The sequence below is a fragment of the Microcaecilia unicolor genome, chromosome 9 (assembly GCF_901765095.1).
Source record: "Microcaecilia unicolor chromosome 9, aMicUni1.1, whole genome shotgun sequence".
NCBI classification, from domain to species: domain Eukaryota; kingdom Metazoa; phylum Chordata; class Amphibia; order Gymnophiona; family Siphonopidae; genus Microcaecilia; species Microcaecilia unicolor.
The window spans coordinates 4,639,661-4,657,252 of NC_044039.1; the positions used below are offsets into that span (position 1 = coordinate 4,639,661).

The 17,592-nt window shown below is 46.8% G+C and overlaps 1 protein-coding gene across 1 annotated transcript in view; it reads left to right on the top strand.

Annotated features, from left to right (window-relative positions):
* The first annotated feature begins 1,044 nt into the window (after positions 1-1,044).
* The window catches only part of DYRK4 (dual specificity tyrosine phosphorylation regulated kinase 4), an 83,455-nt gene continuing 66,907 nt past the window's right edge, over positions 1,045-17,592 (top strand). The window contains 1 exon segment of the mRNA XM_030214822.1: positions 1,045-1,154. Within this exon segment, the coding sequence (XP_030070682.1) occupies positions 1,045-1,154 (110 nt within the window).

Genomic DNA, 17,592 nt, shown 5'->3' on the forward strand with positions numbered 1-17,592 from the left:
GGAGACTTCTCATTTCACTCTTAAAAGATCTGTGGCCATTGTGGGCCACCAGAGTAAGGTGTGGGGTGGAGAAGGGTGAGGGAAAGCAGGAAGAGAGGGGAGGAGAGAGATGACGAGATCAAAGGAGAATGAAAAGTGAGAATAGAAAGATGTTCGAAGGAGGGGGAGAACTGAAGAGTGAGTGAAAAGGGAGCAGAGAGGAAGAAGTGACTGATGAGAGAGGGAGAGAGAAAATGGGGAAAAAACAGAGGAAGGGGGGATTAGTGAGAAATAGGAGGTAATAGGGATTAGAAGAAGGGCAGCAGAGGAGAGAATATGAGAAGTGGGGAAGAACAGTGGGTCTAAGAACAGAGGAAGAAAAGGCAAATTACAGAAGGGCTGTGAGGTAGGAGGGGTTGGGGAGAAGATTAAAAGAAAGGGGGAGAGAGCTTTGGTGGAGGTTTTACAGATAGCCTGAAATTGCTGAAGGTTCCTATAAAGTTCAGTGGCGTACCAAGGTGGGGTGGTCTGCCCGGGGTGCACGCCGCTGGGGGGTGCCGCGGCACGCGCCTGCTCCGAGTTTGCTAACTTTGCTCATTCGCTGCAGCTCCATCTACCCCGGAACAGGTTACTTCCTGTTCCGGAGCTGAGGGAGCTGCAGCGAACGAGTGAAGTTAGCGAACTCAGAGAAGGTGCGCGCCGCGGCACCCCCCCCCAGTGGCGTGCACCCGGGGGGGGGTGTCATTTCGCCGGAGGGGGGGAGGTGTCATTTAGCGGGGGGGTGCGCGCTGCACCGGGGGGGGGGTGTCATTTTGCCGGAGGGGGGGAGGTGTCATTTAGCGGGGGGGGTGCGCGCTGCACCGGGGGGGGGGGGGCGCATCGGCGATCCGCCCCGGGTGCCATCCAGGCCAGGAACGCCACTGCTATAAAGTAGCCTTGGCTGCTGAGTATGCCAGAGACTGGAGCAGAACCGAGACAGTAGAAGTGTCAGAGACTTTAGCAAGGCTCAGGAGACTTGAAGGGCAGAGGGAGAAGGCTTCAGGGGGCAGAGAGAAAGCAAAAAGAATGAATAGCCAATACACTGCTGTAGGAAGGAGAGACAAAGAAGAGGCAGGACTGAAGCGGAAATGGAAGCGTGAGGAAGACGACCAGATACAGCTGAGCGAGAGAAAGAGGTGAAAGGGGATGGCAGCGAAACTGAACCAGAGAACAAGAAAAACCAGAGACACCTGGAACAAGAGAATAAAGGCAGATACAGCAAAGGTTGGAAAGTTATTTTAATTCTATAAAAGAGAATATTGCGTAACTGAGTAATGCAAAATATCATGGGAGCCTGCTCAATCTACCATGGCCCTCACTTGTCTCCCACGTGCTGAGTAAAGCTGAATATCATGGGCTGCTCCAACTTTAGTGCCTGATTCCCCTCTCTAGAGAAGAGACCTGTCATCCTTGATAGCTTGATTAGGTTCCCTAATATATATGATAATAAAATGTGCAGAATAAGGGACTTAGAGATTGCATGCTTTGATACTGAATTGCTAAGGTGATCTCTTGGCAATAATATCTCAGATCTTGTGTGTCCGGCCTTGCTGTCTACACATGTGTAAAATCTGGCATCCTTTTACATGTACAGTTATATTTTAGCTTATCTTTCATTCATTGGCGTAGCTAGGTGGGGCCACGGGGGCCTGGGCCCCCCAAATTTACTCTGGGCCCCTGATTGGCTGGTGGGGGTCCTCAGCCCCTGCCAGCTGAAGTCTTCAGCTGGTCTGCAGCGGCGCTGCCGCATTGCCTGCCCTGCTGTCTCTTCCCCTCAACGTTGGGCACGCTCCTTTTAATGAAATTGACAGTTTCTCTAAAAGGAGCGTGCCAGACATGAGGGGAAGAGAGAGCAGGGCAGGCAATGCGGCAGCACCGGAGACCAGCACTAGAAGAAGTCTTCAGCTGGCGGGGGCTGGTGACCCCCCACCAGCCAAGGTATTTGCGGCAGTTATGCATCAGCAGGTTGGGGCAGCGGCGGCGGGGGTCGGCGGCCATGGGGCGGTGCCCCCCCCCCACCTTGGGCTCTGACCCCCTCCCAGCTCAAGGTCTGGCTACGCTCCTGCTTTCATCTTCATTCACTCTGGGGCTTTCCTTATATCCTGATGTTCTTTCCTCCACATCTGATTTTCCTGCTCTGTCAGAACCTGCCGTAATCTCATTCACTATTGTCATTTTTGAATGGGGGGGGGGGGGGGGGAAGAGAGGCAGAAAAAGTTAGAAGCTTAGGTCCCAGAGGCCTACATTTTATATTTTTCCCTGATTAATCTGCAGCCCCCTTATGAACCTGGTGCACATTTTCCCTGAATCCTGTCTCTAGGGTCACACATCTGTAAGGAATAGGATTTCTTCCCCTCAAAGCTTTTGCTAGCCCAAAGAGGAGAAGATGCTAGCTTCAAGGGTTTGATCCATACTACAGTGCATGAAACCTCAAAATTAGATTCTATTCTATTCTGTTTTCAGCATTTATGTCCCGCTTGTATCAACAAGAAGTCTAACCAGCTTATTTTCAAAAGAGAAAAACGCCTATAGTTCGACCTAAATCGGGAGATAGACGTTTGTCTCGCAAAGGCGCCCAAATCGGTATAATCGAAAGCCGATTTTGGGCATTTCCAACTGCATTCCGTCGCGGAAACGAATAAAGTTGATGGGGGCGTGTCGGAGGCGTGGGGGGGGGCGGAACTGGGGCGTGGTTATAAGCTGAGGAGAGATGGGCGTCTTTAGCTGATAATCGAAAAAAAAAAGGCCTTTTTACCGCGATTTTGGGTCACTTTTTTTGGACCCTTTTTTTTTCACGAACAAGTCACAAAAAAGTGCTCCAACTGCCCAGATGACCACTGGAGGGAATCGGGGATGACCTCCCCGGACACCCCCAGTGGTCACTAACCCCCTCCCACCAAAAAAAACCCACTTTAAAAACTTTTTTTCCAGCCTCTATGCCAGCCTCAAATGCCGTACCCACCTCCATGACAGCAGAATGTGTTCAATCCTGTCACAGCCTTTCCCTGGGTCAGATGTGGCTCTCGGGTGCACTACAGGGTCACATCAGCATTGCATTGTGGTGGGTGTAGGGTATTGGGCTCCGTGATTTCATTAGCTTGTGTTACAGTCTCACGATGTTGGTAGTTGGTAGGCTCTTCTCCCATGGTGCTTTTCCCCCTGCCTACTGGGTCAGAGTGTGCCCTGTTGTGTTTCCGGTAGTCCATGTGGTAGTGGCCATTTTTGTTAGCCAGTTTTAGATCCCTTCCATGTGTTAGCCACGTTAGGGAACTTAGTTCTTACCTTGAATGTGGCTGAAAGAGGGCATTGTACAGCATTCTGCCAGCTCTGACCTGCTAATCTCACTACCAGGGAGACTCGTTGCCAGTGGTGGGGCACAACCTCTGATCTGCAGTTAACTGTGAGTAAGCGTGCTTATTCCAATAAAGGACGTTTTCGGAGAGATTAGTCTTCAGGTGTCAACTGGTGTGCCAATGGTATATAGGAGCAACCAGTCCTAGAGGCCTGCGTGTATGCAGGTCCCTGGAACACTTATAGTGGGTACCGCAGTGCACTTCAGCCAGGTGGCCCCAGGCCCATCCCCCCCCCCCACCTGTAACACTTGTGCTGGTAAATGGGAGGACTCCAAAACCCACTGTACCCACATGTAGGTGCCCCCTTCACCCCTAAGAGCTATGGTAGTGTTGTACATTTGTGGGTGGTGGGTTTTGGGGGAGGGGGGTTGGGAGCTCAGCACCCGTGGTAAGGGAGCTATGCATGTGGGAGCTTTTTCTGAAGTCCACCGCACTGACCTAGGTTGGCCAGTTGGTGTCCTGGCATATCAGGGGGGCGAGTGTACTACAAATCGTGGCCCCTCCCACGACCAAATGGCTCGGATTAGGACGTTTTTGAGCTGGGCGTTTTTAGTTTCCATTATCGCTAAAAAAAACAAACGCCCAGCTCAAAAACGTCAATTTTTTCGAAAATACGGTTCGGCCCGCCCCTTCACGGACCCGTTCTCGGAGATAAACGCCCATGGAGATAGGCGTTTCCATTCGATTATGCCCCTCCACGTGGATTACAAAGAAATTGAATATACAAAATCATAACATTAAATCACTAAATCACAAATTAAAACATTTGTTAAAAAGATAACGTTTTTAAGGCTTTTCGAAAAAGTAAATCTGTTGACGTCCGTATTTGGATTGGAATAGAGTTCCAGGTTTTGTCTGATTGATAAATAAACTATCATGAAAGCTTTTGTAGCGATAGTGAGATTTCTTAGGCTGTTAGATTGGAAAGATCCCAATATTCTTGAAGATGTCTCTGCCGGGAAAGCAGACGACATTCCCAGAAAGAGAAATGTTAATGCTTCTTCCCTCGATTCAGACACATCAGAGACACAGAGAGGTCTGATACGTCCTTTGTTTTCCAGGAATCGCCCAAGGATTCTGATGATGAATTGAATTAGCCATCCTCAGAAAGGTTCAACTCCAAAGGAAAGCCACCATGACCTAGTATGGATAGTGCTGAAGACTGATGGTCTTAAGGAGTCTGTCCTTAGTATGGAGGCTAAGAACAACAGTGAATTTGCCAGTAATAGACGAGTCACAAAGAATTTGAATAAGACCAAACTTCCAGTTTCAGCCTAACCTGGAGGACAAAGATCCTTTGGTCTTGTGAATGACCAGGTTCAGTCTAGGTGTCGGGTCCTCTGTGCAAGTTGTTCAATAAAACGTCCTCAATATCATCTCCCGAGTTGGTTTGTCCATCAGGCAGCCTCTACTCTCTTTAGTTTTGTCTTTTGGGCCTTAGCAGGTTTTTAAGACCAGTGTGTGAGGATGAGATTAATCAATGTGGCGATGGCAAGAAGATGTCACAGGAAGAGTCAAGATGCGGCATGGGTGAAAGAAAATATTGTCAAAGTGTAAGATCATAGGACCTGAGCAGGATCAGAGTTCAATACAGAGATCTTTAAGCATCTCTGTTCAGAGTTTAACCCTCTTGGATTTAGCCAGAAATAAGTCAGGCCACAACACAACGGTGCCGACAGATTTTCGGTCTCTTCAAGGATGACGGGTCGGTGGGCTTTGCGTTTGCCCAAGAACAGAGAGAAAAGATAAAATCTTGTAAAATAGGGGTAATCCTGGAGCTATGACATACGGAGATGACGTTTCTGAATACGGAAGAACCCCTCAGAAGTTAAAAGATTGAGGATTGTTATTTTGTTCTCTTGTTTGAATAACATTTTTGTAGTTACGTATGAAGTATGGATGCTTGCAGTTCAATTGTTATTATTATCGTTACAATTCGTTAGCTGCTTTCATGAAGAGATTTACCCAAGGCAGGCATATGGGTGGAGTGGGACATACATGTGTAGAGATCATGCAATATGGTAATGTACATGCATACTGGAAATGTCCATGCCTGCAAATGTAAGCAGGATTTCTGCCACTTGAGCTGGTATTTTATAAAGACAAGAAGGCGCCTGAAAAACTTGTTTTATGCTCACTTCTAAATAGCATTTCCGCACATATGTGCCAATATATGCATGTAAAATATCTCTTATAAGATAGGTAACTTTAATGTAGGCATTGTTCTTGGGCGGAATCACAATTTATACAACTTCTATACCTGCTTCTAAGCAGGGGTGTAGCCGGACCTCGATGGGAGGGGGGGCCAGAGCCCAAGTTGGGGGGGCACATTTTGGCCCGCTTCCCCCTCCCATTGCTACTGCTGCTTCCACCCCCTACTGCCACTGGAAGGTACCTTGGCTGGCGGGGCTCCCCAACCCCCGCCAGCTAAAGCATTTGTCCCGCTCTGGTCTCACATTGCCTGGCGTCCTGTCCTGTTTTCAGTGCCGTGCGTGCTCGTTTTAATGAAACCGAGCATGCGCGGGCATTCTCAGTTTCATTAAAACGAGCGTGCACGGAGCTGAAAACAGGACAGGACGCCAGGCATTGTAAGACCAGCGCGAGACAAACGCCTTAGCTGGTGGGGATTGGGGGTCCCGGAGCCAATTTGGGGGGGCCCAGGCCCCTGTGCCCCCCCCCCCCCCCCCCCCCCCCCCCGTAGCTACACCACTGCTTCTAAGCAGACATCCATGTCCATAGCTTCATTTTAGGCATGATTGCTGCAGGATTCATGGTGGTATTTTATAAAAGCACAAAGGTACCTATGCGTCCAGGGCAGGATAAAGAGACGTAAACAAATTAGGCATTTGCCTAGGGACAAGTGGTTCCCAAACCTGGCCCTGGAGGCACCCCAGCCTGTCTGGTTTTCAGGATACCCACCATGAATATTCATAAGCGAGATTTGCACGCACTGCCTCCACTGCTTGCAAATCTCTCTCATGAATATTCATTGTGGATATACTGAAAACCTGACTGGCTGGGGTGCCTCCAGGACCAGGTTTGGGAACCACTGGCCTAGAGCACAGAGGTATAGGAGGGTCCCTCTTACCTGTGCCAGTTCAGTGATACCCGTAGTAATTCAGCTTCTAGTAGAAAGAAGAATGCGTGGGAGAAGATAGGCCTCTCCATTCTCCCCAGCCCCCGTGCGTTGTCTTCAGCTAGCAGCTCTCCTTACCTGCTGCTTCCTCTTTCGCCATTCTTCCTCTGTAGTTAGAACCATGTGGCATCCCGTTTGTGGGTGTTTTTAAAATGTATTGTTTATTTATTTGGATTTATTTACAGCCAGGGCTTTTTTTTTTTAAGGAGGTTGTCAGGGTTACTGAGTACCTGGCACCTTTCCCATTACCTGCCAAAATTGACCCATGGTCCCCAAGTATTAATGAAAGAGCCCAGGTTCTGCACACCCGTGCTTCCTTTTTTATATATTCTGTAGCTGGTTGCAGGGTCCCTCTGTGATCACCCCACCCCTGATGAACGACCTGACATTTGAATACCATCACCGTTTTTGCTAGAAAGAAAAATGCATTGTTTACAGCCTTTATGAAGAGATTCACCCAAAGTGGGGTACAATTTTAGCTTCACATGGCTTATGTTGTTCTAACTGTGTGTTATGCTCACATTTGGTCATTTTATTATTGTCAATGTTGTTAATACAATCAAGTAAAACTAGGCAAATTAAATCCTAGTAATAGCAATAATGTGCACATTAATTTCCAAGTTCCGTTTATTATTTCATATACCACAAATCAGTGCAAAAATGTCTAAGCAGTTTACAGAATTAACCACAAAAAGAAAGGCACAGTAGAACATTCATGTAACAGAAATGTGATACATGACAGCAGAGTACAAATGATACACCATAATAGGTAAAACATTCATATAAACAGAGATATTTTCACAATATTAACATAATACAATGAAATATCTTAATAGGCACAGAGGTGACACGAGCAGTTTGGACATATGGACAACCAAGATGGTTAAGACAAAGGTAATTGGAATAAATAACTGGGTGGCTAGATTTACGGCAAAACTGTATGTGTAGTTAAAGAAGGGGTTGTGGAACTGATCTTAGTTACTGGCTGTGCCGTAAACTAGTCCAGCAGCGCAGTGAGTGGATAGTCAGTCGCCATAAACTTTCACTTGCTTCATGAAGGTAGAGGGTTGTTCTGGAGGTAGGCTTAGTCCTTCTTGGAGTGAGTTCCAAAGAGTGGGGGGCCACTCCTGAGAAGGCTTTGCTGGTGGGTGTCACGTTGCATGGTTTCCTTTGATGAGGGTGTAATTAGGGATGCTTCTTGAGAAGGCCTTAGAGGCCTGTGGTAACGTGGTTGAGGGCGTGGCCTGGAGCTGTCACAAGCATAGTCATACACACACAGGGTTTGCAAGCCAAAGGAAGTACTTCATTGCCCTAATTCAGCATTTGCATACCTATTACTTCACAGGCTTTAATCCAGCACTTCCTCTCGTAATATAGTCCCAGTCAATACCCTTCATGAAGCTGGCTCTTAGCCAGGCCCAAACACTGTGGCAATTAATACGGTCTCAGGTACCTTCTGGACACACACCAAATTCACATACTTCAGGAAATTTTGCAAGGTCTTTTCCTGCCTTGGTAGTCTTCTGTCCATGTGTAATCAACTTCTGGAGGTTGAAAATTAAACACAGTTTGCCACCCCAGGAAAACTACTGGGCTCTGGCTAGTTCTCTTCCCTGGCACTTCCCTCAGGTACTGTAGCCTCAGATGTCACTGTCTTGGAGACTTCTTGATTCAGGGCCTCCCTGATCTGCTCTATCTCGGGGCATTTAGCTACCTCCATGCGTGAGCCCCCGCCCTGTGACTCTGCAGGTGTAACGCCACCTACCCTAAAGTGGCTCCAAGGAAGTTTGAGAAAAAACAGAAGATGACAGGAGTGTGCTTCGTCCATTATCTGGGCTGAAGCCAGTAGGCAGAGCTTGTTGCCCTATCAGTTTCAATGTTTTGGGTGTACCAAGATGGCAGCAGCTGCATTGGGGAGAATGAAAACCTCACTGGGCTTCAGCTTGGTGATGCCACTCCATCTCCTGTTCTTTCTCCAACCTTCTTGGGTAACTCACTTTGTCTCAGTAAGGGAGTGATCTTATGGGAACCTGGCCATATACCATCCGCTCTCTCACAAGAACTAATCTGTTCTTTAGGTACTGTGGCCCATTTTGTCCGAAGGCCTTGAAAACCATAGATAGATAGAGTTGAGCCTGTAGGGCACTAGTAACCAGCACCGTTTATGCAGGAGAGATGTGATGTGGTCATGCCGCTTGCTTCAAATCCCCCCTCCCCCCCCCCAAAAAAAAAAAATCAGTCATACTGCAGAATTCTGAATGAATTGGAGCTGATGCAAACTCTTTGAGGTCTGACCAATATACACAGCATTACAGTAGTCTAGCTATTATGTTATTACAGCTTGAACCACTGTGATCAGACTTGTCTTAGTGATGCATGGAGAGAGATTTTGTAATTGCCGTTGGTGATAGCAATAGTTTTTAAAGATTGCCTGAATTGGCAGGATTCAAAGTAAGTGATGAATCCAGAAGGATCCGAAGATTCTTGACCTATGGTTTTAGAGGGAGTTCATAGTTCCCAAAAGGGGTTTTGAAGTCTGTGTTAGGAACCCACAAAATCTTTATTTCACTTGGGTTCAGGTACTTTGGGATTTTTATTTATTTATTTGCCCATTCCTGAGTTGCTGTTAGACAGGTGAGATAGGTTTGGTGGGTTTCAAGGTGGGGAGGTCAGGCGAGGGGCAGTGTTGAGGAACTGTATGTGATGAACATGAGAATGGGAGGGGGAAGGAGAAATTGAGTCTTACATGGGCTTGTATTATGCTTTTTCATTACCAGGAGGACAGGGGGTGGGGGGAGGGGGCGATTATGGGGTTGTTTTTTAACGTTTATGTACTGCTGGGAGGAAGATCACAGGTTGAGATCGTTTTGTTTTTAAGTTTATTCCTTGTCAGGAGAGAAATGAGACAGAGGAGAAATTGTGGGTGTTGCAGGTTCTTAACGCTTGTGAAATGCCAGCAGGGAGGGGCAAGGAGGGTTGTGGATCTAGCGGATTTTTTTTTAAGGCTTATCAGGTGCCAGGAGGGGATACCTCTTACCTCTATCAGTGTTCCTACTGACTTATCTGATCATCTGTCGTCTGCCGACCAGGGGCGTAGCTTTGGAGGGCTCTGGGCCCCCACAAATTTCATCCGGTCCCTGGTTTGGCTGGCGGGGTTCCCCAACCCCGCCAGCAAAGTATTTGTGTGTGAGGGGAAGCGGCGAGGTGGTGGGGGCGTGAGGTGCCCGGTTAACTTTAGCCCATAAAGTTAGAGCAGTCCTTTTGCTGTCCTAACTTTATTCAGTTCATTAGCCAGTTAGCGGATTGAAAATCATTGCTATTTGGCTAAGTAAGTGCTGCACTCACAGTCCATCCCCGGCTCACCTTTAACCTAACCGGTTAGGAGATGGCCGATTAGTGGCAATATTCAGTTGCTGTCCTGCCCGATTAAACCCATTTTGAATACCGTGCGGTTTATTTTTGGGGAGTTTACTGCTGCATTCTCTAGCAGATACGCTTCAGTCCAGTAAGTGCCGCAGCATGACACCATGTTGCACGGCAGCGTATGAAAGGACCGTATTACAATCTGCACGGCTTCAAACCGCTCGGACTCCATCTTGATAACATGGCAGTAAAGCGAAAACAGAGCCGTGATCCCCGTTTCAGCCCGTATTTCCCACAGAATTTTTCTTCTGATTATATAATTAGATTTTGGGTTTGCTGTTTGGGCACTCGGTCTCCGAAAGGTTCGCCATCACTGCCTTAAGTGCTACATCACATTCTTCTGTTCATCCATAATTGCACCTTTCCCACGCCAGCTTACATGTAGGATCTGAGGATCCCTTCTGAAGGAAGGGATCCTCAGAAGTTTAGCGGAGATTGGGTGGCAGAGCCGGTGGTGGGGGGGCGGGGCTAGTGCTGGGCAGACTTCTACGGTCTGTGCCGTGAGGATGGCAGATACTAATCAAGGTCAGGCATACACAAAAGGTAGCACATATGAGTTTATCTTGTTGGGCAGACTGGATGGACCGTGCGGGTCTTTCTCTGCCGTCATCTACTATGTTACTATGAGGCGTATTTTCAAAGCACTTAGACTTACAAAGTTACATAGGAACTTATGAAAGTTTGTAAGCCTACATGCTTTGAAAATGAGTACCTATGTATTTCTCATGCAGCCTGACTAATTTCACTTCCACCCTGTGACCACCTTGAATTTTCCAAGCAGCAGTATCCAAATCTGATGCTTTGTGCAGGGATACTGGCTCCAGCTGTCGGGGTCAGTAGAATTTCTGCTCTGCACTCTATAGCTTTCTGTTCATCTCTTGCACCAGGACACTAGCAGCACATTTGAGTTAATCACCGACCTTGAAGCTTCATATACCCTGCAGATGAAGAACATTTCTTTACTAGCTGCTTCAGCGGACTTGTGAAAGAAGAATCGGTGATTTGAAAAAACTCTGGAGATCCGTCTGTCAGTGTTAAAAGCTGGGGCTGACTCAATGGTGTGACTGTCTTTGATGCTAGTCTCCTGAGCTCCCCACTTAGTAGCTTCGCCGTGGTAGGCAGCCTTCAATTCTTCCTGACATCATGTGTGTCAGGATCAAACAGTTTTTGTCCCACAGATGTGATGGAATGATGACCTCACAAAGCCATTGTTGCCCTGGGCAGCATCACAATAGTGACTGGAGGAAGATTCTCATATGGCCCTTAATGCCACCATATGGGAACAAGTTTAAAGGGACACCAGCAAGTCTTGTCTGATAAGAAAGTTCTGAACAGGGTGGAGAACTGGAGTTGTGGTTTGGTGGAATCAGCCTCTCCAATTTTTATTGTGACTCGAGTCACAATTATTTAGCAACTGGAGAGTGCTAAAAATGATGCCAAAACACCCCCAAATAAGTGCGGTCCACTAAGCCTCAAGGACCATGTAGTCCAGTAGGCGAACACCCTCATTGGAAATGTAGGCCTTGGAACTACATTTCCCATGAGGCGAGCGGGAAACTTGATGAAGCACCAGGAATGCCTGGGATCCCGGCCCAGCCAGAAATGTTGCTGCCGACGATGCTGTTCCTTGTGTGAGGTGATACCATCAATCCCAAAACCATTGGATGTGCCACACCCTTCGTGGCTGCAGACTTCCAGGGGCCGACGCACCAAGCCCCGCCGAGCGGAACGTACGTTTGCCAGTCTCGCTCGTGGTGCCGGGCCGGGGCACCAAGATCACTCCAACTCTACCTGCTTTTACTGCGATCGACTGCCACAGCTCCCAGGGATTCAGGTAGAGAGAGGGGAAGGGGGGAAGGGAAGGAGCCAGTGATACAGGGAGGAAAGAGGAGAAGAGTAGGAAGTCATGAGAGAGAGAAAGGAAGAGGGATTGGAAACCAGTGAGAGAGAAGTAGGTAATGGAAGCCAGAAACACAGAAAGGTGTTGGCTGACTATAGTCGGGGGGGGGGGGGGGTAGGATGGAAACCAGGGTAAGAAGGGGGGTTATGAGAGCCAGGGAGAGGGAGATGATAATGCAGGGAGGAGAAGGGAGGAAAGTAGGCAATGATGCAGAAGGTCTGAGGAAGGAGAGTGACCTTTGGACAAGCCAATGCATATGGGAAGAATGGGTTGGCCGTTTGGGGTTGTGATAGACTGTACTAGTATGTATGTCTGAGTGTGTGTGTGTGTGTGCAGAGATAAATGCACGCAGGTGTTTATTTTACCAATTTATATGTGCCAGATGTGTGTGTGAGGGAGCCAGAAACAAAAATTGCTAATTTCCTTCACCCAAAGTCAGAGACAACCTCTGAAAACAGTTCAGATATTTGAGTATGATATGGTGACAGTTATTGAAAAGGAACTTTTTAAACCTTTTCCTTCTGTGCTGATTAAACAGCATAGCCTAAAAAAATGCCAATAATTAACATGATAAAATAATCTCCTTGTGTATTAGTGGACTTGTACATTTTTAAATCTACTTTATTCCGAGATTACAGACTCCATCATGCCCATCCTCCTACGACTCTTTCTATTGCTGTTTCTGTGTTCAGGATATGTGTGTGATACACACATTCAACAATATATACATTTCCAGATCTCGTGGTCCCAGGGCTTAGAGCCCTCTGTCTTCCCTTTGGATTGGCATAAGAGAGTGTTGAGAGAGTAAGGGTTCAGAAGGGAGAAGGGAAAAGATGGATGAATAAGACAATCTTGCCTCACCAATCTATTACATTTCTTTGAAGGGGTGAACGAACATGTGGATAAAGGTGAGGCAGTCGATATTGTGTATCTGGATTTTCAGAAGACATGAAAGACTCCAGAAGAAATTGGAGAGTCATGAGATAGGAGGTAGTGTCCTATTGTGGATTAAAAACTGGTTAAAAGACAGAAAACAGAGAGTAGGGTTAAATGGTCAGTATTCTCAATGGAGAAGGGTAGATAATGGGGTTCCCCAGTGAGGGGTCTGTGCTGGGACCGCTGCATTTTAATATATTTTTATAAATGATCTAGAGATGGGAGTAACTAGTAAAGTAATTAAATTTGCTGTTGACACCAAGTAATTCAAAGTTATTAAATCGCAAGAGGATTGTGAAAAATTGCAAGAAGACCTTACAAGACTGGGAGACTTGACGTCTGAATGGCAGATGACGTTTAATGTGAGCAAGTGCAAAGTGATGCATGTGGGAAAGAGGAACCCGAATTATAGCTGTGTCATGCAAGGTTCCACGTTAGGAGTCACGGACCAAGAAAGGGATCTAGGTGTCATCGTTGATGATACGTTGAAACCTTCTGCTGCGGCTAAGAAAGCAAATAGAATGTTAGGTATTATTAGGAAAGGAATGGAAAACAAAATGAGGATGTTATAATGCCTTTGTATTGCTCCATGGTGCCACCGCACCTTGAATATTGTGTTCAGTTCTGATCACCGCATCTCAAAAAAGATATAGCGGAATTAGAAAAGGTACAGAGAAGGGCGACGAAAATGATAAAAGGGATGGGACTACTTCCCTATGAGGAAAGGCTAAAGTGGCTAGGGCTCTTCAGCTTGGAGAAAAGATGGTTGAGGGCAGATATGATAGCGGTCTATAAAATACTGGGTGGAGTGGATCAGGTAGACGTGAATCTCTTGTTTACTCTTTCCAAAAATACTAGGACTAGGGGGCATGCAATGAAGCTACAAAGTAGTAAATTTAAAACGAATCAGAGAAAATATTTCTTCTTTCAACGTGTAATTAAACTCTGCGATTTGTTGCCAGAGAATGTGATAAAGCAGTTAGCTTAGCGGGTTTTAAAAAATGTTTGGATGGATGTATTAAAGTGGACTTGGGGAAAATCCACTGCTTATTTCTAGGATAAGCAGCATCAAATGTATTGTACTGTTTTGGGACCTTGCCAGGTATTTGTGACCTGGATTGACTACTGCTGGAAACAGGATGCTGGGCTTGATGGACCTTCGGTCTGTCCCAGTATGGCAACACTTATGTACCTGGGATTCTGAATGGAATGTTGCTACACTTTGAAATTCTGCATGGAATCTTGTTATTCTTTAGAATTCTGGAATCTTGCTACTCTTTGGGGTTCTACATGGAACGTTGCCACTATTTGGGTTTCTGCCAGGTATTTGTGACCTGGATTGGCCACTGTTGGAAACAGGATGCTGGGCTTGATGGACCTTCGGTCTGTCCCCGTATGGCAACACTTATGTACTTATGGAGGGAATCCCAGTAGCTGGAAGGAGTTGTGGTGTCTCCTAGGAACAGGGAAGGCAATAGGAGAAGGTTCCAGTTACTCCAAACCCTCTAACCACCAGTCAAAGGTTGAAGGGCCCCAAGGGATGCTGTGGACACAAAAGGCTCGCAGGGGTAGGTGGGTTATGTAGCCCAGGGCGAGTAGGACCCCAAAATAGATGCTTAACCAGGAAGCGGTGGAACAGGATATTGTAAGCCTCGGGAAGAAAGGGGGCCTGAGACAAACGGTGAGCAAAGAGCAGCCCAGAAGCTGAGGAGGAACTCGGCAAAGAAGCTAAGCTTGAATTGGACCTTTGGAAACCACCCTTATCCAGAAGGCAAGAACTGTATGTGTTTTGTTGATAAGGCAGCAGTGGGAGGGGACAGTGTGTGAAAGAAAACACGGAAAGGGAGGAGGCTGCCCCAGCCTTACGGCTGAAATGTAGAAGAGCCAGTGCGGCGGTTTGAGGGATTTGTTTTGGGACTTTTTGATAAGTGTGAAGAAGACTGGAGGGAACAACCTTGCTTCAGAACTGTGAGAGAGAAAAAGAAGAGGGTGTGTGGGTAGGGGGGAGAGCGAGGGCCCCAAAACCCTGATGGTGTCAGGCCTGGTGACCCAGGGCTTGCCTAAAGGAGAGGAAGCCCAAAGGTGTAAACTTGACTTGTATCCACTTCAGTTGGTATACTGTAAGGTTAATAGGGCAGGGGAAGCTAAGGCTGTGTTTGCATATTTGAAGCCCTAATAAAAGCCTAGTTACTCATAATATGGAGTGGCTCTTGAGAACTGTGTTTTATAGACGAAACAAAGGATGTTGAAGAGGTGGTCAATGGTGAAAGGCTGCTAATCGGCGTCAAAAGCACCCTTCCCAAAATGAATAGGCACTAAAGTCCCCAGTTTTTCACATTCCTAAGAATACCAGGTCCAGTATTCAAAGCTATTTATCTTGATAATGGCAACAGATAAATTCTGGAAAAATGCGTTAGCTGGTGCTGGCCCTGGGTAATCAGTGGCTCTATCTGGTGCATGAGTGGGACAGGATGGAGCTGATTGTTATCTGAAAAGTGGTAATATTCAGACAAAGTTAGAATCCAGCAAGATTGATGCTGTATTTATTCGGTTTGAATATTGTTGCTGTCTGGATAGTTGTGGCCTTTCCTGCCCTGCTCAGATATTCAGTTATTTATACCACAGTTTCTATAACGCTCTGTCTTGTATTCTAGGCAGTTTACAGCATATCACATCCATAAATGTAGAAATAAAATCTCACAACAACATAATTGAAAACCTTTCCTGCTCTGCTCAGGTTCAGAGCCACATGTTATCTGGATAGCTGTGGCCATGGGCAGACCTGACCGTTCGGGCAACCGGACAGTGCCTGATGGCCCAGAGGCTCTGCCCGGATGCCTGCAACACACTACAGCCCTCCCCGGCCCTACCTTTAAAGGTCTGCCGTTGGTGATCTAGTGACCTCTGCGGGAGGGGGAACATGTTCTGCCTGTCGTGCTGCCGCTATTCCCGTGCCCGGCACCGCTGTACTTTCAAAATGGCAGCCGAGTCTCCCTGTGAAGTCTCGCTGTTGAGACCCACAAGACTACCGTGGGAAGTCTTGGCCGCCATTTTGAAAACATGGTGGCGCTGGCAGGCAGGGGAATAGCGGCAGCGGAGCGGGCAGGAAACGTATTCCCCCCTCTACCCCCATGCAGAGACCACTAGACCACCAGGACTCTTCAGGTATGACTGGGGCAGAGGGGGTATCGGCTGTGGTGATGGTGGGTAAGGGGTGTGTCAGGCAGTGGCCGAGTAGGGGGCCCAGATCACTCTGCTCGGATTTTCAGTTCAACTTGTACTTTGGTTAGCTTTTGATAGTGACATAATGTGTGTGATTAGAACAGGCTGTCATAAAATGTATCATTTTTCTTTCTTTGTGACAACCGGTGCTATGGAGAAGGGGGAGGCCATTTTGAGGAGCCCTAGAAGCTTTGGATTAAAAATGGCCGCCGTGATTTCTAGTGGTAGTCTTGCAGGATCATTTGGAGGGGGGGGGGGGTGGTTCCCTTCTCCTCTTGGGGGCAAGAGAGGGACTATATTGCATGGAGGGTGGATCGGAGGGGGAATTGATTATTTTGCAGGGGAAGGGGCGGGCAGAGGACCAGCTTTGAATTATGTTGGTTCATCAGATGCTTTTAGCGTTTGACAGTCAGGTTTTCGGGAAGATCATGATGCAGAGACAGTTTTGGTCTCCCGTTTCAATGGGGTTTTTTTTAGCTTAATTTGACGGCTGCGTTTGACACTGTAAATCAGTGTTTCCCAAGTGCAGTCCTGGAGGTACCCCTTGCCATTCAGGTTTTCAGGATATCCACAATGAATATGCATGAAAGAGATTTGCATATAATGGAGGCAGTATATGCAAATCAAGTTCATGCATATTTATTTTGTGGATATCCTGAAAACCTGACTGGCAAAGGGGTACCTCCTGGACTAGGCTTGGGAAACATTGCTTAAATCATGCTGTTGTTGCAAAGACTGGTTGAATTAGGTTTTGGGGGAACTGTCGTTAGATGGATTCAGTCATTCCTTTCAGGAAGAACTCAACATGTCTTTTGGAATGGGCAAAAATCTGATGTTTGCCTGAAGCTGGAGTACTGTCACGGTTGTTCTTTAATTTGTGGCCTTGAATCCGTGCATAGCAGGATGTAGCCTGGTTGGGCCATCCCTTTGGAATGCCCTCCCACTGTACCTAGAGCTTTCCGAGCAGCCATTCCCATTCCATTCCTTGAAGCACACCTAGTCCTTTTGGGTTTTCAGGATAGCCACAATGAATATTCATGAGTAAGATTTACATACAGTTGAGGCAGTGCGTGGAAATCTATTTCATACATAAATGGACATCTGAAACCCCAATGGGACTAGGGGGCTCATTTTCAAAGTACTTAGACTTACAGAGTTCCATAGGTTAATATGTAACTTTGTAAATCTAAGTGCTTTGAAAATACGCTTCTAGATCTGCCCCAAGGACTGGGTTGGGATTGGCTGGCTTAAAGCACCGCCTTTCAAGCCTAAATACAACCTTCGCCTTGCCTTCGCTGGCTGGTTGTTGATTGAGTTCTGGGTATTTACTGGTCAATATTTTATCAGATGTCGTTTACATGTATGAAGGACTTGAGCAGGGACTTTCTTTTTGTGTTTGGTGTACAGCACTGCGTATGCCTTGTAGCGCTATAGAAATGATAAATATTAGTAGTAGTATTTAGCGCTGGTTGAGTTTGGATGTTTGTATGTGTTGTAGTTCCTTTGTTTTATCTTTTGGTTTTATTGTTTAATTTTTGGCATTCCTTTCTTAATGTCTATTTTTATTATTATGTTTTGTAAAACGCTCAGGTGCTCATTCCAAT